The sequence below is a fragment of the Acanthopagrus latus genome, chromosome 1 (assembly GCF_904848185.1).
Source record: "Acanthopagrus latus isolate v.2019 chromosome 1, fAcaLat1.1, whole genome shotgun sequence".
Taxonomy (NCBI): Eukaryota; Metazoa; Chordata; class Actinopteri; order Spariformes; family Sparidae; genus Acanthopagrus; species Acanthopagrus latus.
Window position 1 is genome coordinate 30,346,785 of NC_051039.1, and position 24,298 is coordinate 30,371,082.

At 38.9% G+C, this 24,298-nt stretch overlaps 2 protein-coding genes across 7 annotated transcripts in view; one reads left to right on the forward strand and one right to left on the reverse strand.

Annotated features, from left to right (window-relative positions):
* The first annotated feature begins 6,134 nt into the window (after nt 1-6,134).
* On the forward strand, nt 6,135-15,695 carry LOC119028273 (zinc finger protein 239-like). Of its 2 annotated transcripts, none has more exons than XM_037114050.1 (3): nt 6,135-6,292; nt 8,822-8,892; nt 12,972-15,695. In XM_037114050.1, the coding sequence occupies exons 2-3, from the start codon at nt 8,875-8,877 to the stop codon at nt 14,079-14,081; spliced, it is 1,128 nt and encodes a 375-aa protein (XP_036969945.1). In that variant the 5' UTR covers nt 6,135-6,292; nt 8,822-8,874; the 3' UTR covers nt 14,082-15,695. The 2 variants fall into 2 exon arrangements, with proteins under 2 accessions (XP_036969945.1, XP_036969954.1); XM_037114059.1 differs by lacking the exon at nt 6,135-6,292 and adding an exon at nt 6,393-6,551.
* Nucleotides 15,696-16,884: 1,189 nt separating this feature from the next.
* Nucleotides 16,885-24,298, reverse strand: part of LOC119024484 (glutamate receptor 2-like) — a 75,117-nt gene continuing 67,703 nt past the window's right edge. For 3 of the 5 annotated variants that reach the window (XM_037107337.1, XM_037107346.1, XM_037107329.1), the window contains exon 20: nt 21,194-21,329. Coding sequence is in view for 2 of the 5 variants with exons in the window: in XM_037107364.1 (XP_036963259.1) it covers nt 21,195-21,329 (135 nt within the window). In the remaining 3 variants the exon portion in view is untranslated. Of the gene's footprint in view, nt 21,330-24,298 lie in introns of all 5 variants that reach the window. The other 2 variants (XM_037107364.1, XM_037107355.1) reach the window with 2 other exon arrangements.

A 24,298-nucleotide genomic window follows, 5' to 3' on the forward strand; every position in this document is an offset into this window, starting at 1 on the left:
AGGCTTGACTTGGCACCACACTCTCACCTGAACCACAACTGCACTTAGTAGGATTTATATACATTTTATTGCAGCTGAGAAACAACACCACAGGTAATGACTTCAAGTGGCTATACAAATCATGCTTTATTCTAGGCTTTTGCATACCAGTTAATAGCAGCAGAGAAAACAAAACACACACCGCAGATGAGATTAAAAAAACAGATCACACACATAACAGCAAAAGAAAACCATTCAACAAAAACACAGCTGAATCTGTATATTGTTTGTTCCTTTAATATTCTATTGAGAATCCAATATGAGCTTCTTCGATTTTATGCTCTGACCAAAAATAGGGAAATGCAAAAAGCGGGCCATGGGCCAAACATGACATGACATTTTGCTATTTAGTTTGTCTGATTCGTGCAACACAGAAGTTATTGATTTCTTTGTATGTTGCACTTGATTAGCATGCAGCATATTCAGTTCAGTGTGAAAGAAAGCCTGAATGACCAGAACCACACAGTGATTGTAAATCAATGAATCAACACCATGGCTGCACTGGAACCATATGCAAATATAATAAAAGACTTATTTGAAACTGGGAGGACACATGCAGAGATTTCCACCACACTGCAACAGACAACACTAAAGTTAGCATCCGATTCTCAGCTTCTTATTGGTATTTTCCAGTCTACCTTAAAAGTGGCATACGTTGTTCAGTCATTCTCAAGCCAGTTCATGGACGCTAACATGTAATACATATGGATAAGCTACAATGACACAGTCTGTTATTGGTTTACAATCCTAACTTTGATCATTTAAGCTCTTGCATTTTTTTCTTATTGTTCTTGCTCATAGTAACGTGATTTTCAGTCGTATATTTATTCCTACCTATTTGCTGTGGTTCTACCTGCCTCAGTATTAGTTTCAAGAAGAATGAATGATTGCACAGATTCAGTTGAGATGAGTAACCGTCCTGTCATTGCTGACTCTGCAGGGTCCAAGGACATCAGCCCAAACAAAACTGCAGCTGGAAATATTTTTCTAATATTTGAAAAATGAGTTCACTAAGTCTAAAATTATATTTTCAACAAAGATTTATTGACCATTCAAGTAACGTAAACTCCTGTCACATGCAACAAATTCCTGTGCAAGATTCCTTCATTCAGCACAACTTGCTGTTTATTTCACCTTTTTCCATCTTTATACTATATCTCCTTCCTACATGAAGGCTTTCCAGCCTTTTAGAGATTCCCTTTTTATTGCAAGCTTGGATAACAAAGCTAGTCTTTTAAACACAGAAAGTAGAACCATAAGTACTTTTATCAGAAATGGTGGTTTTGTTTCCAGTATTGATCAGGAGTTCAGGACTTCACAATTCTATCACAGTCATTTTAACAGCACGGGCCATCTCTAAACTAGACTACAACCAGAACCTGTCACAGTCACAGCTTCTGAATCCAGTCATGATAAGGACTTACATGAAAGCTTGTAATAACAGCTGTAATGATAGACACTTTTGTCATAGTTTCATTCAGTGCCTATGATACACAATACTGTATATATACCATATACCACTTATCTCAATAAGGTTAACATTAATTTTCACAAACATATCACTCTCTCATCTTACAGTGTCAAACAGACTAGCTACTGATAGCAAGTGATGAATGATGAATCTTGCTCACTGACCCAAAAAACAAAACAAAGAGGTGAAACATTGTTTCATTGTTTAATAATGACTTAATGACCTATATATATGTATGTATATATATATATATATATAGATATATATATATATATATATATATATATATATATATATATATATATGGTCAAATTCACATTTCACACATTTTCTTCTGACAACATTATTTTTATTTAATCATTAGCATTAGCATTAGAAGCTGCTGAAATGATAATCACTGGCATATTTGTAGGGCCTGTCCGTAGTGTATGTTGGTATTTATGGATTCTGGAACCTGGATTATTTTCCACGTGTAATTCAACATATGAAAATATATAACCTTTAAGAACTTTAATTAACGGCTAGATTAGCCTACATTTCCAATCCTATGATGGACATGTGACCTTTCAATTACATGTTGCTCCAACAAGTCTGAAACTGTCTTGAGTGAAACTCATCCGTAACAAATTCTTGAGTGAAACAGATGCTTTTTTTTTTTTTTTTTTTTTTAGAATGTCACCTTTCAAGTGTCTGTGGATTTAACAGCAATCTAAAAACAACACAGTACGATGTGTTTTTCCATCTCCTTTTACCAACTTTATTGAGTTGTCTTTAGATTTACAGACCTTACACTTCAAACTCAAACCTGCAGGCTTTGTTAGTTAAAATGTCATTTCAGCACACCTGGCGTAAAGTATCATTCAAACTTCTGCCATATTTTCCATCTCCAGGCTACTTTAAAAATGCATAGTTCAGGAAGAAATCATCGTATGGCGTGTAAAATCCCTGTCCTTGCAGCTGAATGCTATTAGTCAGGTATGTTTCAGTGCCAAAGTGTGGGTGTTTCTGCTTCAGGGCTTCAAGGATTTAGAGGATAGCAGTAATAGCTCCAAGGTATACCTTGGTAAAGAAAAGGATATGTTTTGGTGACAATGTTAGCAATGGTATATTTATACATAAAACATTTTTTCTTAACTTTCGACTACTCATACACCCTGGTCTCAAACTTCAGTGGAAGTTAACTTTCCTTAAGCTGCCATCTGCCCACAGCAACATTCAACATCACAGTCAAAACAAAGGATACAAAACATTGATCTGGACATTTAAAAATCCTACCTGTAACACCTGTACAGCCTTCCACTGTACATCTTTGGAGCGATCAGTGTGTCCTCGTGAAAGTCACACATTTCTTTTGTATGAATCATATTTCAGGCAGCCAGCAAGCCACAGGTGTATCACAGCATGTACCCCTAAGGCATAGTTTGTGTTAAACAACTTTACAGAAGATTGAGTGTGACTCTGTTACTGATTCTTTTAAGTGCTGCCATGAGTTACTGTGGTTGGTCATACTGATCTGGACTCACACTGGGGACATTCTTATTGTTCTCATCATCAGTAGATGATATGAAATGACTAAAGCCAACAATGAACTGATCCTACTAACGTAAAGTATTGAAGTATTATGAATTATGAGTGCAGCCACAGCCTGAAATATCTAACTCAACTGTCATCCTCTTCTGTTCTTTGGTAAGAAACGTGTTCTTCTTTCACTGAAATGCAGCTTTATCTATATTAATGTGCCAAAGTTGTTTTCTTCATAGAGAAATACTCAAAATGGCCATATCTGACTTGAATCAAAATATGTAGTGAGAGTTAAACTGAAACCATGTTTGCCATCATATTTGTCCAACTCTACACACTCCTTGGTAGGAAACCTGCTTGCTTCAGTACACTGAAATACAGCCCGAAACTGACATTACTGTCCCCCACACGAAATATGAAGTGATGTGTATTGAAATGTATTTAAATATGTCAGTATTGACATGTCTAATTTTTGAAGGGAGTTAAGTGTTTCATATTTATAACCCAGGGTTGCATGTATTATGAATAAAGCACATACCAAATGTATCAAATGGCCAGTTTCCCCCATAATTAAAGAAAATCATTCATACCTGTACGATTTGTCTGTTGGCTAAGTTTCTTATAAAACAGTTTAAATTTGAAGTGGACCCATGTACCTTCTGTAATGACAGTGAAGAGACCGCAGAACAAATGCTTTTCTTATGCCTGTGTGTGTCCCTCAGATGTTGGACAGATATAAAACGATATAAAACTAAAAGTTAATGACAATCCATCCTTTGAATCCCTCACATTCTTCTTTGCTTGGATAATATAGACTCATCTGTCTCTGATATGGTAAATAGAAATTTATTTATGGTTGAAAATCATATTCATTGTAGTAAGTGGAGAAATTCCAAGCTCTCCTATTGAATGGATTATAAATAATTTAGACTGTTATTTTGGATGTCTTTGCTCAATGCAAGATGGTTCAAAGAATGTAAAAGTGTGGTTGAAAGTCATAGAATGTCTAGGATGGGTGATGGAAATGCCAGACAGGTATTTCTAGATCATACCAGTTACCCATTTAGGCCATTTGGTTCCAAACCCATTCAGTGCTGTCATTGTTGGAAATGTTGACACAGTTCACCTCTGTGTAGGAATTATTTTGCATAGTGTAATCAGTGAAAGGAGGAAAAACAAAAAATGGGAAGGTAATGACAGACAGAACAAGGAGAAGGTTCAACCATGAGGAGGCAGGACACCAAAGAGTCAAGAAGTAAAGGAGGAAAAATCATATAGGAAGGAGTTGTGTTTATTCAAGGACATGATAAAGTTCCTTGCTTTCCTGGCCATGGTGATAAACTGTTCTGCAGAGGCACAAAGAAAATCAGAAAGAACAGAAATAGTAGTAGTAGTAGTAGTAGTAGTAGTAGTAGTAGTAGTAGTAGTAGTAGTGGTAGTAGTAGTAGTAGTAGTAGTAACAGTTTTGGATAATGCATAGTTACTGGAGAGAAATTGTTGAGAGGTGGGAAAAATCTTTCTCTCTCTTTTTTGGGTGCTGCAGTATGCTTGTGGATATGAAGCCACTGAACATCAAGCACAGGAATAAAACAACAGATCTACTCCACAAATATTACAGCCAGGGAAAGGAAATACTGGTGCTACAAACAGGATCCAAGGCAACAACAACAAATGCTGCGTGCAGTTCTGTTTGTACTGAAGTTGGTGCCAAATGTGAAGTCAAGCAAAACATCTGCAGCAATTCAGCGTCAGTATCATTAAAACTGCAACAGCAAAAATCCATCCCGACGTATGAAAAACTGTTGATTCATGGCCAGTCGTTGGGAGGCAATTATGCTTGCCTGCACATAGAGATTCCAGGAAATTAAAAAGTTGACAAGCTAGCTGGATTACAGTAATGCAACACAAAGGATGCCATGTGCCTTCAACACCTTAGAAGAAGAAGAAGAAGAAGAAGAAGAAGAAGAAGAAGAAGAAGACGAAGAAGAAGAAGAAGAAGAAGAAGAAGAAGAAGAAGAAGAAGAAGAAGAAGAAGAAGAAGAAGAAGAAAAATGATGTAGAGAGCAATGGGTTACATAGTAGGATATATAAACTAGGGCAGAGATTTAGTTTGGAAGGGATTTTAGAGATGAGTGACAAAGTGAGGGAATGTTACAAGGCTCTCACTATTTTTCCGAAAGATACAGGTTTAAATTGTAAGATATAATAAAATGTATGTGTGTATATATACATTACTGTACAAACATTTTAGACAGGTGAGATTAAAATGATGTAAACTACTGCAGCAGATGAAAAGCACATCAAGCTTATTTCCCTTTGAAACTGGAGGATATCCAGCAGTGCCATCAGCTCAGAAGAGGCAGAAACCAGAGTGACCCAGGTACACCCATCTGTTTGGACAAGTCTGGTCAGAAGTGGACTTCATGGAAGAGTTGCAGCCAAAAAGCCATTCCTCTGACATGGAAACAAGGCCAAGCAACTCAACTATGCACAAAAACATAGGAACTGGGGGGGTTGTGCATTTCACTGCCTGTGGGAAGAAACTGTTCTTCAGTCTCTTTGTTTTAGATCTGATAGATCTATAGCTCCGTATTCTTCCAGGTCAGCAGGGATGGCAGATGTGATGTTAGAGTGGATGAGTTTCTCAAAACATCTGGTGATTATAGGGGTGAGAGCAAGTGGGCGATAGTCATTAACACAGTTCACTGTACCTTTCTTTGGGACTGATGGAGGACGGTTGCTGACTTCAGGCAGTCTGTCATCGACTCAGTCATTGAGTCTGTCTGGGATTACATGAAGCGATCTGGAGGCCTACATCCACATAAGATCTTTGGTCTGAGTTCCTTAAAAAACTATGAGCAAGTGTATGTAAAAGAATTAATGCCGTTTTGAAGGCACAGGGAGGTCTCACCAAATTTTGATTTGATTCAGAAGTCTCTTCTGCTCATTCACTGCATTTTGTAAATCAATGGAAATAAACTGCAAGCACTTCCATTTTTGAAACTTGTAGAATGTAACCTGAAGCACTGAGGCACACTCCGGTACAGTAGGTGGCGGTACGCACTTTTCCACGCTGGCTTGCGAGCCGCCATTAAAGTAAACACGAAGAAGAAGAAGAAGAAGAAGAAGAAGAAGAAGAAGAAGAAGAAGAAGAAAGAAAGGAAAAAAGAAATAAAGAAAGAAAACAAGGCGGCAGTACATCCGTGGCATTATCAACGTTCAGCCAGTGTTGGCAGAAAGGAGACTGTGGGAGAGTAAAAGGTATCGTCCCTGTTCGCGTTGTCAGTCTGCAGTGGTACTTCCGTGTTTGTTGATAGCAGTCCGGGGTGACAGCTGCTAACTTGTGACAGACAGTGTGCCTCCTGGCTGGGTGTGTGTTGTGGTCTGGAGCTGTGAGCCTGGCTGTTGTTGCTGGAGCGTTACGTCACACTGACTGCAGGTGTCCGTGTGTCTTCCGCTCACTCAGTCCCGTCAGGGAAACACACAACCCAGTTTGTTTCCCCGTCTTCCGCTTGAAATAGTAAATCTAGCAAATATGGTAATCAGAACGGAATAATAATTCAGATTTGCGCTGTTCTCTGTGTCTCTATGCATTTGTCTGTGTTTCATGGTGTCTGTCTTTTGCGTTCACGCTTTGCCCCTGGTGCAGCCTGCCACCACAACACAGGTACACATGTGGCTACATCTACCGGTGTGACAGCTCGACTGGTGGCCACGTTACCTGGTGAAGATGTCAGATGGGTCGCGTGCGTGGCTAGAGAATTTTCTGTGCTTGTGTCTGCTAACAAAGCAACCCTGAAAAGAAAGAGGAGTGACATCTCTGAACCTTGTTTTGGTGACAGCTGCATTGAAGTCTATGGGAGCTGCATTGTCAAACACACCAAAATCCATATCTCCGTTGTATGACTTCTGAAGAGGAAACGCCTCCAGAAAAGCAAAAATTCCCGGACCCCAGATCTTCTAAATCAATTTACAGCAAGCTGTGAAATGAGTTTAGGTGTCTGTGTGCAGTAGTGCTTTATTTAATCAGTTTGGGGTTAGGGTTAGCATTAGAACCGGACTCAACAAGGACTAGACATCATCATCGCTTCACAAATAAAAAAAAAAAGCTAAATTGCTCTAATGTTCCTTCCACATTTGTAGAAAATATGGAAAAAATAGCTAATGTTTTGGTCTTGCATATTGTTAAGCATAAAATTCCTACTGACTCTTGTAATCTGAACATTTCCAATCAAGTCCTGCTCAGATGAGTCCTGCACATGCAGATTTCTCCTTCCAGTTAAAATTCCTTGGGTATATTACCTTCACTTTCATGCAGTACTGTTGAAAAACGTGAGAGATGAAGAGATGAAGCATAACATAACATTTGTAGCCTATTATTAGACATTCTCTTTGTGGGAATCACACTCTCTCGCACTTGTCAAGAGCTGTATCTAAGAGTTTAACAGCTGAAGTAATGCTTCAGCCTCCATCACTGCTCCTCCTGGTGGAGAGATAGACCATTGCAACTGGTTTTTACATGTGATGTTTAGGGGCATGGACCGATTGGGGGGCCGTCACAGAGGAACGGGAAGTTTTAAGGTGCTTCATCTGTGAAACAAAGTTTTCATGAGGGCATATCAGACAACATACAAACCATGTAATGTAGAAAATGATGCTTTAGCTGGTTTTACCTCGTCCAGCAGAACATGCTCCGAGTTCATTATTAAAAACTTTCTCAGTCTCAACAGGGCACGTGTAGAAGAGTCTCAGCTGAGTGCACAGTAGTACAAACTGGATGAAGTGGTGTCTTTTTTCTGTAGGTTGCTAACTGGTTTGTGTGTGAAATACATTATACAGATGTTATTTTCTTCACCACAGTGTTTAACTAAGTTGTTTAACACTGTAGTGTGTTTTGGTCTGGTCTGTTGATTGCAGATTGCTGATTGAAGTTGACTCTAGATAGACTGTAAATTGTCTGGTTGCTGCACTTTTCTCATTGTTGACACAATGCTATTAATTGACATTTGCAACGTGGAATTTTGACATTTGTGAATAGATTCTGTTTCCTTGGAGATACAAATGTAGATTTGTATGTGTTGTATGTTTTTCATTGTAATCCACCTCTAGTTGCAACAACTTAATCATATTCACTAAGGCCAGAAGCTAAAAGCTTCATCTGTATAGCGCGAACTGACACCAAAATGATGTCATGACACCTTCCAGATTGAGCAGATCTAGACCATACTCTCAAATTAATTAATTTAGAGACCCAACATTTCCCCCATGACCAAGTACTTGGCGACAGTGGCAAGAAAAAAACCCAAAAAAACTGAGCAGAACCTGACTCAAGGGTGTGCAGCCTCTGCCTCGACCATTTGGGCTGAGAGAGAGCAAGCTGCCAGCACATGTAGTTATCATGTGTAGTCATCAAGTGATTGCTGTGTGATTTTTGTGGACTCAATATTTATTCTGTTTAAATAAATTTTCTTTTACCTTACCCTCGCGTATCCAAGGTCTGTAATGTGGAAACATAATTTCACCAAACAACAGCCCAAATTGTAAGTCTACACCATTTAATAAATCACAATAAATCCCCTGGAGATCTTTGTGAGCTGTAAAAAGATTGGGTTGTATATCAATTTGTGACATTTGTAAAGAAATTCAGAATCGTAGGAAACAAGAATCTAAAATCTTATGTGAATCATTCATCTACCAAATCCATTTGCACTGAAATATTTTTAGCAGTATTATTGTTGTTTAAGTGGTTGTTCTGGCTCTGACTTGTCTGTGTTTATTTGATGTTTCCAGAGCTGAGACAAGCTGACGGGAAGGACGATTACTTTCACTCATAAGCCAGGGACATGAGTTCTTCAGAGGAGGTGAGATCAGTGTTCCAAACTTTTAGTCTGTCTGCCAAGGCTGGTAAACAGGACAAAAGAACTGCCAAAATATTTTTCATCTGGCCAGTAAAGTGAACCCACAATGGGAGGAAGGAAACTGGACCTGTGCATGGCAAGGATTTGCATTTCCACCACAGCTGGGCTCAGGTGTGTCCAAAACCAACAGCACGCTTGTCTCAATCCCCTCAGTACTATTGAAGAATCACCGCTAACAAAGTTGCCCTGCTAGTTCAGTTATCCTGTTAGTTCTTCACAATAAAAGCCCTTGTTATTTCGTCATTCTAAAGCTTTTATTATGAAAAAGCGTTACAATAAACAATACGTTTTCACCAGCAGTAACTAAACACAACTCCAAAAACAGCTGTAAGCAAACAGCAGAACAGACGCTATGCACTTATAAATGCTTCTCAGAGGAAAAAAAGAAGAAAACTAGGGAGATGGCAAAAACCCCTTCATGTTCAACCCAACAGACTGTAAGTACAGACAGACCCATTCATCAGACAGAACAGTGTAGAGGAGGCACTTCTCCTGCCGCATTTGGCCCTAACCGTTTTTGTTAAGGAAAAGCAACATATTTTCTTTCTCTGGCAGCAGCCGAGACCTCTCTGGACAGAGTGTGTCTCCAACTGTTGCGTGATAATGACACTGCTGCCGTCGACAGGTGATGACACAGCACCTCGTTGGCTCACTCTAGTCGATCATGTCGGCGAGGGCCAAGCGCTCGAAGGTTTGGGCTCACTTTATCAGTGAGTGAGTGAGACCTCGGCTCGATGCAATCTTTGTCAGAGAGAAGTTGCGTCCAAGGGGGGTAACACTAGCAACATCACCAAACACTTGGAGCGTGGCGTGTTTGATTGCTATAACAAAGCGAGTAAAGTTAGCAGCCTGGCCAACGCTAAAGACTGCAGTGCCGTGGCAGTGGCACCCGGTTATGTTTCTGCGATGTCAAGTCACGGTAAGTTTGTTGTTCAATTGGTAGTCATTACAGTTGGGTAGAAATTCAAAAACCATCCATGTCAAAAACCATTCATGATAAAAAAAAAAATCATCAAAAAAAAGTAAAAAAAAAAAAAAAAGAAAAGTACTGATAACAGTACCGTTTGTCCAGAATCTTCATGGCACCCTGGTACCGACCCAATTAGGAACCAGTACCAAAAAGTACCCCTCCTCGGTATACATCCCTAGGAGCAGGTCCATTGCAGGCTCAGCTTGGCCCCACTCGACGCACTAAAACTGATGATGGAAAAACAGAATTGGCAGGCTGGGTTTGACTCAGCATAACCAAAAGTACTGGTGGAAAAACAGCTTAGGTAACGCAGACCATTGTGTCCACATGGTCCCTCCCTATAAACAACAGTTTAAAACTTAAAACTTTCCTGACATGGGTTTGAAGTGGGTTGCCTGAGAGGATGTATTGCCTGTGCATCATGGGACATCTTGTTAGACACCAGTAAAACAGTTGTGACAGATTAATATACTCTTTTGCTTGGACAACGTTATACCTACATGTCTGGTGAACTGACTGACAAAGTCTGCCCAGACTGTCCCAGACCCTTTGAGTCTTGTCTCGGTACTTTTTTGGCAAATTTGAATCTGGCCCTTCTATTCTTATTGCTAATGAGGGGTTTGCATCTTCTTGCGTAGACTGTTTTAGGTTTTCTTCTCTACAGCTCTCACAGTGTTTCTGTCATAAACTGCTGATATATTCCTTGGTCTACTGGTTTGACGTTTGTTGCTGAGTTCACCGTTCTTTTTTCATCAGGACATTCCAGATGGTTGTACTGGCTATGTCCAATGTTTTTGCAATGGCTCTGATTGATTTTCCATCTTCTCTCAGCTTCAAAATCCGTTAATGATTCTGACTTCCTGCAGGAAAGAGCTGTTCAGCATCCTGCTAAATCTAGCACAGATGCTCTGGTACATCTTCCTTGATGGTAGGACAGAAAACAAACTGTAAGAAGGGTACTGAGGGTCCTTGATGAGACTGAAAGCTCTGTGAATGCAGTGCTCATGGAAGATCTCCAGTAGAAAGGGGAGAGAGGCACCAGTGATTTTACTGGCTCCCTTCCCCATCCTGTTCAGGTGGTATCGTTCAGATGCCTTGAAGTTGCAGAACCAGGAGGTGAGGCTGTAGGATATAATGCTTTCAGTGGTGTGACGGTAGAAGGTGGTGGGATGTGAGGTGGGGAGGTCTGCCTTTTTGAGTCTCTGGAGGGGATGCATCCGCTGTTGGTCTTTCTTAACGATGACCACGGTGTTGATGTTGAAGCTAAAGTCATCTGCGAGGTGCACCCCCAAGATCATCTGTTGTTGGTGGCAAGTGATGATACTTTCCAGCCCTTCTAAAGTCAATCACAGTCTCTTTTGTTTCCTTTACGTCACGCGAGAGGGTATGTGATCTGCACCACACTGTTAGATGTTGTGTTGTCAGCAAACTTAATGATGCAATTTGTATGGAGTCTTTAAACTGTTAAATCCATTGAATATTAACATAATTCTAATTATTTGAATTATTATTATTATTATTATTATTGACATTTCACAAAGACTGTACAAATCATCATCAGATCAATCATTTTATTTGACTGTGTCCCTGTCCCGGGTAAACCGCTGTCCCCTGCTTACCATTTCACAAGCTCAAACAATTGTTTTAGTTTTAGTGTTACTTGTGTATTGTGTCTTTGATTGTTGTTTAATTTTTACGTTGGTGAGCAATAAAGGACATTGAAGATGGGTTAGGGTGGGTGAAATAATTCATCATTGATGAGGAACAGACTGATAACATCATTTACAATGGACTCCAGTAGCAGATCCATTAAATGTGTCTGATGATGTGTGGATTTACATACGAGACAGAGTTACAGAGTTCATCGATCAACTTCACTGATTGTTGACATGTCCCAACTCCTGAGCTGATCACTGCTGTTTCCTCTAGAGAAAACTGTCCTGTTTATCACCACAGATTGTAGTAATGTTGCTTAAATGAGCCATGGTGTTTGCTACACAACATTACTAAAGCATGGAAAAGAAATCTTTAAATGACTGAAAGCAGTCCCTCAAATCATTGCAGCACGGTGTACATGCGTTGTGAACCTGCCTATGAAGCCTGTTGAGGGTCGCATGGATTCCTCTCAGTATTAGCAGATTCTTACGAACAGTGTTCACGAATCAGCCACAAAGTTACGCCCAAAACACTGCACAAAATCTACTCAGGCATTCATGCAGAGGAACAAGTACAGTGTTCTGGAATGGCTATCCCAGTCCCCAGACCTGAATATCATTGAAAATCTGTGGGATGATTTGAAGTGGACTGTCCATTCTGGGTAACTATCAAACGTAACTGAACTGGAGATGTTTTTGTAAGGAGGAATGGTCCAAAATACCGTCATCCACAATCCAGACACTCATTAGAGGCTATAGGGAGCGTCTAGAGGCAGATATTTTTGCTAAAGGAGGCTCTACTAAATATTTATGTGATTTTTCAGTTGTGGTGGCCAAATTTACGCACATATCCAATTTTGTTTTGATGCATATTGCACATTGTATGTTAATCCAATAAACCTAATTTCACTACTGAAATATTACTGTGTCCATCAGTTAAATGATGAATCAGAATGAAATTGCCGATCCAAACACCCAATGATTTATAAATGAAAATAATTAATTTGACTGCACTCAGTTGTGTTCCCAAAAACTAAGAAATGCTTTCCATTCATAAAGGATCCCACTGAATCAGCAATCCCTGAGATGACTTATTACTCTCTACTGTGTCTATACACAGACTGATTTTCCCACCTTCTTTAAGGAACATAATGGTTAAATAATATATATATATGTATATTTATCTGTCTTTGTTGAGTTTTGGTGTATTGTTTTTTTTTTTTTTTTTCTTCCTGTATTTGTATCTTTATCTCCCTATAAATACCTTTTCAAGCTTTGTGTACAGGTGAGACCAAGGTGGTGAAATTCCATTACATGGCTAGCTAATAGCTTCTAATTTGTTGTGTTTTATCAAGTCCCTTGCTCTGAACTTTTTTCCTCTGTCTTTGTTTTCTCAGTTAAAACACACAGACACAGACAGGACCAAGCCTCACTGTCAGATGTGTGGGAAGACTTTTCGTCGCATCTGTAATCTCAGAAGACACGAACGCACTCACGCTACAGAGAAACTCTATCACTGTGGACAATGTGGCAGTATTTTCAGCCAGCTAAATGCATACAAGCAACACCTGCAGGCCCACAGTGAAGAAACATCATATTGCTGCGACCAGTGTGGGAGTAATTTCAGCACCCAGAGTTCATACAGAAAGCACCTGCGTTGCCACTCTGCTCCATACCAGTGCAAACAATGTGAAAAGACTTTCATTTACTTCAGTATTTACAAAATACACATGCGCGTTCACACAGGAGAGAAACCATACTGCTGTGACCAGTGTCCAAAGAGCTTTAGCTTTTTGAGCTCATATAAGCGACACCAGCTCAGCCACAGTGGAGAAAAGCCGTACCAGTGTGACTTTTGCGGGAAGAGTTTCACTCAGTCGGGGCATTTCAGTCTGCATCTACGTAATCACACGGGAGAGAAACCATACGAGTGTGACCAGTGTGACAAGAGCTTCAGTGACTTAAGTAGTTATAAGATACACATGCGCATCCACACTGGAGAGAAACCATACTGCTGTGACCAGTGTGGGAGGAGTTTCTCACAGCTAGGCAATTACAAATCACATATGCGTATCCACACAGGAGAAAAACCATTTCGCTGTGAGTTATGTGACAAAAGTTTCTCTATTTCAAAAACGTATAAGCAACATGTGAACACTCACACTGGAGAGAAACCATACCAGTGTGAAGAATGCGGGAAAGGCTTTGGCCGACTAAGCAACTACATGCGGCACCTTCGTATCCACACTGGAGAGCAACCCTATAGCTGTGAGCAATGTGGGAAATGTTTTAATAGTTCGTACAGTTACAGCCGACACCTACGTGTTCACACTGGAGAAAAACCGTACTGGTGTTCACTGTGTAAGAGACTTTTTACTCGATCACAGTCCTTAAAGAAACACCACTGTGTTGAAGTAGATGAAGATGGTTCCACTCTGTCTAACAAAGAAGCACATTCAAGCTGCTCACCAACTGAATCAACAAACCAACAGGGCCCAAAAATATAAGAGTGTGTCTGTTCATGATAATGAAAGGACATGTTATTAAACTAACTTTGTTAATTAAGTTTTTTTAATGAAAACATGGAGACCTCAGGAAGAGTAGCAACTGTGTAAATACAGGAGCTAATGGGAATATTAATAAAAGAACAAACAAACAACCACATCATCTTATGAAAATGTGTGATTCATTGATGTGTTCTTTATTAATAAAGTTATTTGTCACTGAGGAATAGGATAAATTTGGCTTTGGATACACAAAGTATTTGATAATATGACATTTCCATTGTTTGTTTTTCTGGTCTTTTTGTCTTTTCATTGGACACAAATGAAAAACATGGAATATATCACCACCCTACATTTTAACTAAGTCTTTGGGAGTCTGTAAGAATCTGCCCAAAACACTAAGATCACAGAATAAAGGCCAGAGGCCTGTACTGTGAAGCAAGTTATACGTACCCAGGACACACCTTTTTTTTCTTATCTTGGTCCAAAACTGTAATGGTGTTTTGGCGGTTTCATTAAGGTTTTCCACATCTAGCCATTAGTAAATTCACATAGAGGGGCAGGTGTTCATAGCAAATGACTAATCCCAAAAAGTCTTCTGGCACAAGTGTGGCCGAAAGTGGGGGATCAAAAAATTTCTGATTCTGATTGAAAGGAATTTTTAAATGAAAACAAAACTATTATATTATACAAAATGAAAGCTGCCAAATTCAGGAAGGAGAGGTGGCTAAAAGTTGCTCCAATGTGTACATGAAGAGGCTCGTCGTATGCCTTGTCAATAGAGTTCACTCAATATAATATTGTTGTACATAAGTACAACAATCGAGGGCCTCAGAGCTTAAATTGTGCTCTTTTGTTTGATGGTGTTGGTATACATTGGAATACAATTACATTGCTTGCAACCAACAAGGAAAAATTAAATGAAGAGGACAGGAGATGGCCTCTATCACAATCCATGGACCGAGCACTAGGAGAGCTTGTATGGATGATGAAGGATTTTCTATTAAACAGATTGGTTAGTGGATGGTGACTTCATATATGCTGATCTGTTATCTTGTACAATCAGCTCTGAAGCAGCTTAGGTGTGCATTATTATACATTTCCATTAAGTGGCCCAATAGGAAGTGAACTACTGTTGCTGCCCTGGAAAATGAAGGGTTAACACCGAAGTTACCCAGTTACACCAATACCTGCTTCAAAGCATAGGCCTTGGTCTCAGGCTGCAAGAATATAAATTGGCGTTTTGTATTAATTCAAAGTTTATTTTATATGAAAAGATAAATAATGTGTTTATTCTAAAGCTTATTCTATTATGTTTAATTCAATAATGGATTTGTGTGAAGTATATTCACTTGTGTTATTTAATCCCCAATCTTTTTGGTCTTCGGCATTAAGAATTGTATAATATACCAAAGAATGGAAATGGATTTTCCTGTTTCTATTGTTTTGTCCCACCTACTGTGCATGTTTGACTTTAAAATGTAACCCTGTTTGTTTTTGGAAAGTACTCTGTAGTTGTTTTAATATAGATTGTTGTTAATACAGGTTCCAAAATGTGACTTTAACTCACAACTGTCAACATTTCAATTTAGGAGCAACTAAATACAACAAACAGTTTTCAAAATATGACAGCAGCTATCCAGAATCACAGCTGGATTGATGTCCATCATCACACTTCTTTTACCATTCCAGTTCATGAGTGGTCAGCTACATTAAATCTATGTATGTTACTAACCATTAAAATAGTACACTAGGATTTTCACTGTATTGTATATAGTGCATTGTGATTCAGTGGAGGATAAAAAGTTGAATCATAAAATAACATGAGCATGGACTGTAATATAAACAAATGATTATTAAAGTCTGAAATAAAGTTTTGAATGTGTACTAAATAGCTGTTTCAGATCAATCTGAATTGATCGTAGTTAATTGATTAGATAACAAATGTCATTAAATAAAAGAAAGCAACTGTTTGTATGCAACTGTTAAACCCGAAGTGTGGGCTGTCCGACTGGACTAACCAGATGGCTCCCAAGTACGGTGGGTCACCTGGTTCAGGTGAGCTCCTGCAACAAACAAGAACAGGTATCCTGGTAGTGAGTCAGTAACACACAGTCTTGGTTGTATAAACATTAAAACAAAAAAGGCTTGACATATTTCACTGTATGTGTGATGAATCTATTATATATGTATATATATATATATATATATATATATATATATATATATATATATATATATATATATATATATATATATATATATATATATATATATATATATATATATATATATATATAGTATAACCTCTAAAGCAATGAACTTAGCATTGTTGAATCAAATTAAACAATGGTAACGTGATCCTCCACAGGGCCAGCACTGGAGTTACAGGAACGTCAAACACATCTGTAGCATCTCAGCATAGTGACAGTCACTGAGATCAGAACAAAGTGGTTTGACATGTCTCAGTGGCAGTACACATGCTTTCTCCAGGGTGTATATGAGCCTTTAACCTGCAGTGTAAGGCTACATCCAGACAGACAGATCAGCTCTGTCAGGTGGTTCTGCATGCTTTTCAATTTTGAGTCCTAGTTGTGTGGAAAACCTCCTGTGTGGTTCCAGTGCCAAAGACTGCACACCCTGGGGAGCCCGACCACTTCAGAGCGCAGGACTTTAATTCTCACCTGATGAAAACCACAAAGAGGATCATCCTCCAACACTGTGCGGCCCTGGTGAGCTCAGTGCTGGACCCGCCTGACTTATTTCATTTTTGTCTCTTTATTTGTCAGATTTTCCTTTTCAATCTATGGTGGATATAGGAGTCAATGAATAAACAACACTTTCACATTTTTTCATTTGCCAGATCAAATTAAATAACTGAATGAATGAATGAATGAATGAATGATACATGGATGATTAACAGACACTTCAGTTGTTCTGTCTTCAAAAGTATGTGAACTCCAGTCTCTGGTCAGTGACACCACTAATTTAACAGCACATGTCCAAAGGGATTCTGGCTCTGACTCAAGGCATCACAAGTTTTAAGCAAAATGAGCAAATTTCAAATCCAGTTGTTTTTCATCTGAGTACAGTCCACTCAGAGTGTTTAGTGTCTCTGTGTTTTTTTAAGGGTAACACTTTGAAGGCAGAAATGTTTTAAAACATCCTGAAAATGGTCATATTGCAGTGAAACAATCAATCAAACTGTAGTATGATATAAATAACCCACTGATTTTTTTTTTTTTTCAATCAGTTTATCCAATACTTACGGTACTTTCCTCAGTTGAAAAGCAAATTGCAAGGTTTTGGTGAAAATTTTCAAGTTTAATAGAAAATGAAGTCATGTCACAAGTGAAGAATGATAATTTCCCACATTTCTCTTAGTGGCTGCCATGTTTGGGAGCCATCCATGGTAACTCATTATAACTTGATTATAACAACATGAAAATCTCATGATAATTACAACATGTGGTCATTGCAAGTATGAGTTCATGAGGATAAATGGAAGCAGATACCTTTTCATTTTCAGCTTGACTTTACCTGGCCTGTATCACACCTTGGGCGTTTATTAAGTTGTGGGAGAAGCTTTTCACTAACCAGCTAGCTTCTAACTAGCAGCACAAATAACAGCTTCTTGGTGAAAGAAAAAAGCAGACTTGAGTTCTTAAAAGCATACACTATACATAACAAGAACCACATTAATACGGCAATTAATACTGTTGATATTATTCTTAATACTATTGTTATTAATCACTAAAATGCAGCCAGGTGCAAAGTTTCAGGCTGACAAGTTTATCTGGAAAAAAACAAAAAACAAAAAACTGAAAGTGACATGCAAACGTTCTCCTCGTGCTCTCTGCGTCCTCTCTGCGTCCTCCTCGTCTTCATTCTTCTCATCTTCATCACTATCTATTTTTATTTAAGAAGGTTTTTTTTGTTCACAGTTTTGTTTCCACCTCACAGCAGTGAGAGCTCCTATTGGCTCAGTTTTCAGTATCAGCAGCTGCCATTGGCTGAGCATGGAGAGCTCTGATTGGTTCTCAGTATGTTTGGCACATCATCCAGTTGGCTTCAGAACTCGTAAGACAGTACTATGTGTATGTGTGTGTGCACATGTATGGTAGAGGTGTGGTTCACCTATCATTATCTATGACTGTGATACACTGTTTTTGTGATTTGGGATGTATAAGTATATATGTTGCTGTATTTGGTGTGCTGACAGGGATGGGCAGAATTTCTCATATGTATCACTATAATGTAAGTCACTACCACATTAGCCCTTGAAGAAAGTGTTCTTTATAAGTGTTGACAGTTCTTTTCAAAGTATGAAATGAAACTTAACAAGCCAACAATATTAGACCTTTGTGAAAGTCTATGCTGTACTGGTATGCTGCATCAATAGCTAACCCTAACCCTAAGGGGGAAGTGGAGGCTTCATGATGTCTGGGTAAAATCATTTAAATTCAGCATTTTGTGAAAATTCTAATTCAAATTCTAGTTATGTAACACCTCAACCTACCATGAGAACACATTTTCATACCAGCCCTGGTCTTGCATGCAAAAGAAACCTTTTCAGTAAGGATGCTCATGTTGTTAACTCCTGCCAGTGTAGTAGTAGCACAAGTACTTAGTAGTATTTAGTCAGTAGTCACAGATAGCTGCGATACTGTGGAGTTTTATGAGCCAATCTGTACAGATTCCAACAGAAAAATCTCATGTTTATGCAACTGTGCCTGAGTGGTCTAAAAAAAACAGCCATCACCAGCCACATTGGCAACAAATTGGAAAAGAATATATTGAGTTATATCGCCTTTTATCTCTTGAATTCTATAACAAAGGAGAAGACCACTATTGAAATACTGACTATTGAAAAAAATAGCTTGGAGCATCTCATTTAAAAAAAAACTGAAGAAATTAACATTGACAATGTGTTCATTATGACTGTCAACTTAGAAATTCAGCATTGCCAACTATTACCATGTACTTCTTCTTTTTAATCTGTGTGAACTGAAATTCAAGCTACTTTAGCTCTTGGGAAGTCTGAACTTTAACAGGCAGACTAACAGAGAAAGAGAAATTTCCTATAAAATTAGATTTCAAAATAACCAAACTTCTTGGTTTGAGTATGTCCCCTTACACAGCAAAATGGTCTAAGACCGACCTGAGGCCAGGTACGCTGCTGGGACCTGTTGTGTTCTGGTACTTGTTGTATTTGTTTCAGACAAATGCAGTATTATTTAGCATTTGATCTGAACACAGACTCAGTTGACTGTAAATATCAATTTCGGTTGCCAGCAGCAAATTTCCATTTGAAGGTCATATCAAGTTCTGTTTTGCCCAAATCACCATCAGTGTTGACATGAGTCAAGACTGACCTGGCCTGTGACAACTTGCAATACTGCATGTTTCTGCCAACCCACGATGGGTCACGCTCCTTTTTTTTCACTGACAAGGGAGACATCCCTTGTCACGAGCGTGACCCATGGCTGGGAGTCACCAGGATGGAACCCCCAGTTGGTTTGTTACTCACAAACACTACTGTGTGTGACATTAAATCTACAGTATGTCCAGTATTTGTCCTCTGGGGTTGACCCTCTGCAAGGTAATATCTCATTAAAGTAATGTGATAACTCTAATGCTGACAAGGATTGGACAAGAAAAAATAATGTAGCTGACTTCATACGATGGCTGCACTTTTCCTATACAATATCTGACAATCTGTAGAAGAGATGCGTGCACAGCTTAAATAATAATTTTGATTGTTAAGCTCCCCATAAATAAGAGGATATCGTAAAGTAGTGAGTAAAAAGCATATACAGAAACACTTAAGACACTACAAAACATGTTAATAGGATACTGTAAGTTGTAAGCCAAGTAAAAATACTAAGAAACACTAAGAACCAAATGCTAACAATGCTATCAAATAACCACATATTTGTGCAGTTTCTGTATTTTTGGCTGTCGTTCAATCATTTAGTTTATCTATGAGCAGTGTAGCGAAGTTCATTAAAGCAGCATTGTGTAACTTATTTACATTAAAATAAAAGCTTTAAAATCATTGTGATGGTACAGTTTCTTGTTTCTGCACTACGTAACTTCAGTGACAGGGTAGGATCACAGCATTCAATGCATGTTTGCATTGAATGCTGTCATGCATATAACACTGTAATGATATGATGACTTTTAAACTAGTCTTTTATTTTTTATGCTACCACTAGATGTCAGAATAGTTGACCAAAGTCAGATGTCAGATATCCACAGGGGGGCACACAATAAAGTGTTATTATTCTGTATCAACATACATTTTTGCTTGTTTTTGCCCATCCCTGTGTTGGGTGCATGTGTTTCTTATAATGGTGACTGTGATTGTTTTGTGTGTGTGTGTGTGTGTGTGTGTGTGTGTGTGTGTGTGTGTGTGTGTGTGTGTGTAAGTCCATGCATCACTTAGGTTAACGTCTCTACTAATTAGGGATTTTCAGGCAGATATAAGGAAAACAATTAGGAGCAATAACATAATTTATCATTATCTGCTATCACACAATAACTACTGTTTTTTATTATTTCACAAATGTGATATTTCCAGACTTCTGTTTCCACTAATACCGCTTGCACTTATGTCAACCAAGATTCTGCATTTATATCTGCAATTCCCGATCACATCCCTGATTAATGTTGTTATTGCATTAAGTCTGCCATTAAGTTTGTCCTTATTTTCTATACAAGAGAAGCCTCCATGACAAAAATCTCAAAAACAATACGGTGTGTTTGTTTAGAAAACTGTCCACTGTGCTTGATTGTTTTGAATGAATTCTTCCATGACCAGCCATCTTTCTCACTGATGGTGAGTGATTCAGTTTGTGGGTGGGCAGGTCTTTGCTAAAGCCTGAAAGCCAAGTCGTGAGAGGACAACCCCTAGCCTAGAAAGCTAGGCTAGATGATAAAGAGTGTGATCAGGGGTCCTCAGAAAGATATAATTGGCTAAACTCCATATTGAAAATCAGGGAGAATCACCCATGGTGTTTGGTCACCACAGGAGTTGACACGCATTTCCATTCACTTTCTGAGGGGAAGGGATGATGTGTGTCCATTGGCTGTAAGGCACTGGCTCAGACATGGTCAGGAGAGATCAGTCATGCTGAGGCTCATGGGTAATCCTGGACGGAGGTAAGCCACCGGGACACGACCATTCTCACTTGTTGATCCTGTGATGGATAGACGAGCTTTGGAGCGCATCGCATCTGTGAATTTCATCTGTACAAAAAAAAATACATTAAATACATTTTTGTAATTTACAACAAAACCAAAACATATAGATTTATCTATCTATCTACCTATATGTACATGTATATGAGAGAGAAGAAGACAGTGAAAAAGAGAGAAGGGCAATAATGTAATGAATTAGCCAGTTATTGAAGCATGACACACTGTAGAATTATATTACAGTTTAATAGAGATGTGGTGGAAAAGCTATGTATGTTTGTATGGTGAGGATTGTCTTCTCTATTGGTATTATTATTATTATTGGTATTAGCTGAAAAAATATACTTATACTTTTTCCCAAAGGACATAAACAAGGTACAATACATACAATATACATATATAGACATATATTGTGTCTAATGTGTTCTGAGTAGTAGGCCCCACCTTCACATTCCTCAGTTTGATAGCTGCTTTTCACCAAGCCTAGCTGTGAGGCAGTATGGTTTTATGCACACCAAATGTTGTCATCACTTCATTCCTTTTTCAAGATTCAAGGTTTGCATAACAAAATGCAAGATAAAGTCCCTGATTCCCTCTGTACAACACATGATATGGGTCATATACAGTCGCAGACAAAAGTTCAAATTCACTTGTAAAGAACATGCATATCATAGCAGTCTTCAGTTCCAATGATTTCTACAGGTTGGTTCAGTAATTAATTTATTATAGGTCTTCTGAAAATGTGAGCATATCTGCTGGGTCAGAGATATACATACAGTAATTTTGGTTAAATGTCCATTGGCCTAGGTTCCTTTGATAGCCATCCTTAAGCTTCTGGTTGTCTTCTGGCTTAATTTTTAACCACTCCTCTTGACAGAATCAGTGAAGTTCAACTTAAAGGTCCCATATTATGAAAAACACATTTTCTCTGGTCTCTACATATATAAACTGGTCCTCCCTGAGCCTGCCAGCTGTCAGAATGAGGAAAGCAAATGATTCCTGCATGGTCTCTGCAGCCCACCCACTGGTAAAACAGCACTCCTACAGGCTGTTCAGATTCAGCTCCTTTCTGAGCGGGGGGCGTCCATCCCTGAGGTGAAGTTCGGTGTGTCCAGCGGTATGATAGCAGTGTTTCACAATGTTGTCGCTCAGAGTTAGACACGCAAATTGCTCTGTTGTTGGTTGTATAAATCAACATCAGTGCCTATATTCTGTCCCAGCTACAGAACAACAGAAGAAACAGTGGTTGTGTTTCATTTTCAATGACAATTAAATTACTGTTAGTTTGTGTGTGTGTCTGCTAACTACTTCACATCGGACTGTTTCAGTAACGAGGGTCAGTACAAAGCTGGCTTTGCCTCGACACTGACCCTCGTAAATTATCAGTCCCAACCATACCAGACCCAGCAACTGCACCCGAGCCACAGGTGAGTGTCTCCACATTTTGATAGTATTTACAGTTGCTTACGAGTATGGTGAAGTCATCTGGAAATTGGTATTTAGCTCTGCGTCAGTTTGCTATGCAATGATATTTGAAGCGAGTTTAATATTTATAATATTACGATGGAGCTTGGTTGTCACAGTAAAACATCTAGAAACGTGCAGACTGGAGACAGAGATGACGCTAACAGTGTCCAAGAGTTTGGAGACAGAGTTGGAGACAAAAACAGCTTTCGCTAGCTGTTAGCCATTAGCTACATGGTAGTAACTGTAACAACACATAGTACAAACTAACATTATTCAGACACACTAACCATTCTGAAGCGTCCTGCTGCAGCTGCAGAGTCTGTACTTCTTCAGGAGCCGCTCTTTCTGAGTCAAACTGGTATGGTTGAATGAAAGCATCTCGGCGACCCATAGTGATACATCCACCATAACATTAGCACATGCTACCGCTAGCTTAAGACGCATCATCTCCCTGAGAGGAGCGTGTAGCAGGCAAGTAGGCATTGACAGACGGAGCTCATTTGCATTTAAAGGTGCAGGCACAGAAACAGCTGCTCTCAGTAGAGCTCATTTGAGCTACTTTTAGACAGCTGAAATTCAGGACCATGGATGGGTTTGGGGCAATACATATCGAATACAGCATTATTGGACCTCTGACAGCTGTGTGAAATAGATGAAAAACAGTATAATATGGGACCTTTAATTTCTAGGCTTCCTGACACAGATTTGCTTCTTCAGCACAATCCACATGTTCACTTTTACAAGTGTTTGGGTTCATTGTGCTTTACATTACATACATTAAAAGTCCAAAAATTTTGCTTCATCTTGCTCTTTGTAAGCCATCTTTCTCGAATGAGAGAGGCAGTTTGTTGTTGCTGGTGACGTAAAGAGGTCAGCCGGAGGTGGCTCTATTACCACTAGTTGAAATTGGTACAGCACCACCTATCATACCGGGGTATGACATGCTTCGGCCAATAATTCGATTTTCTCATAGGCATGTATACTCAGACAACTGCAGTTGTTCAACTATGCTACTCAATAATGGCTGTAATCCGACTAAACTGTGCATGTAAATATACTGAGTTTGTACAGTTGATCCTGGGACCTGAGACAGATTCTGAAATGTTCAAATCAATTATGTGCTCTTTCAAATCAGTGCTGAGCTCCTTAGAATTTCCCATTGTAGTGTTTGTGGCTGAGTCTAATGGGTATATCAAACATGTCCTTCAAATGGCCCTTTAAATCTTTTCTGTTATTAATCAGAATCAGTCAAGTTAAGAGGCCATGTTACAAATAACATTTTACTGCATGTATATTTTTAATTCAGCAGATTTGTTCACATTTTTCAGAAGACCCATAATAAATTCAGGTTTCAAGTAAAAGTTTTGTGACAAACTAGCATGTGTTCCACTCATTTCATCACAGAAAATGAGAAAAATGAGAAGCTGTAGAAATCACTGAACTAAAGACACCCATGATATACAGTGTTGCAAAGTTTTGAACACAACTGTATATCCGCTGGCCAACATAGTGGTTAGTGCTGTTTCAGACTATCTACTGTAAATGTGATCACT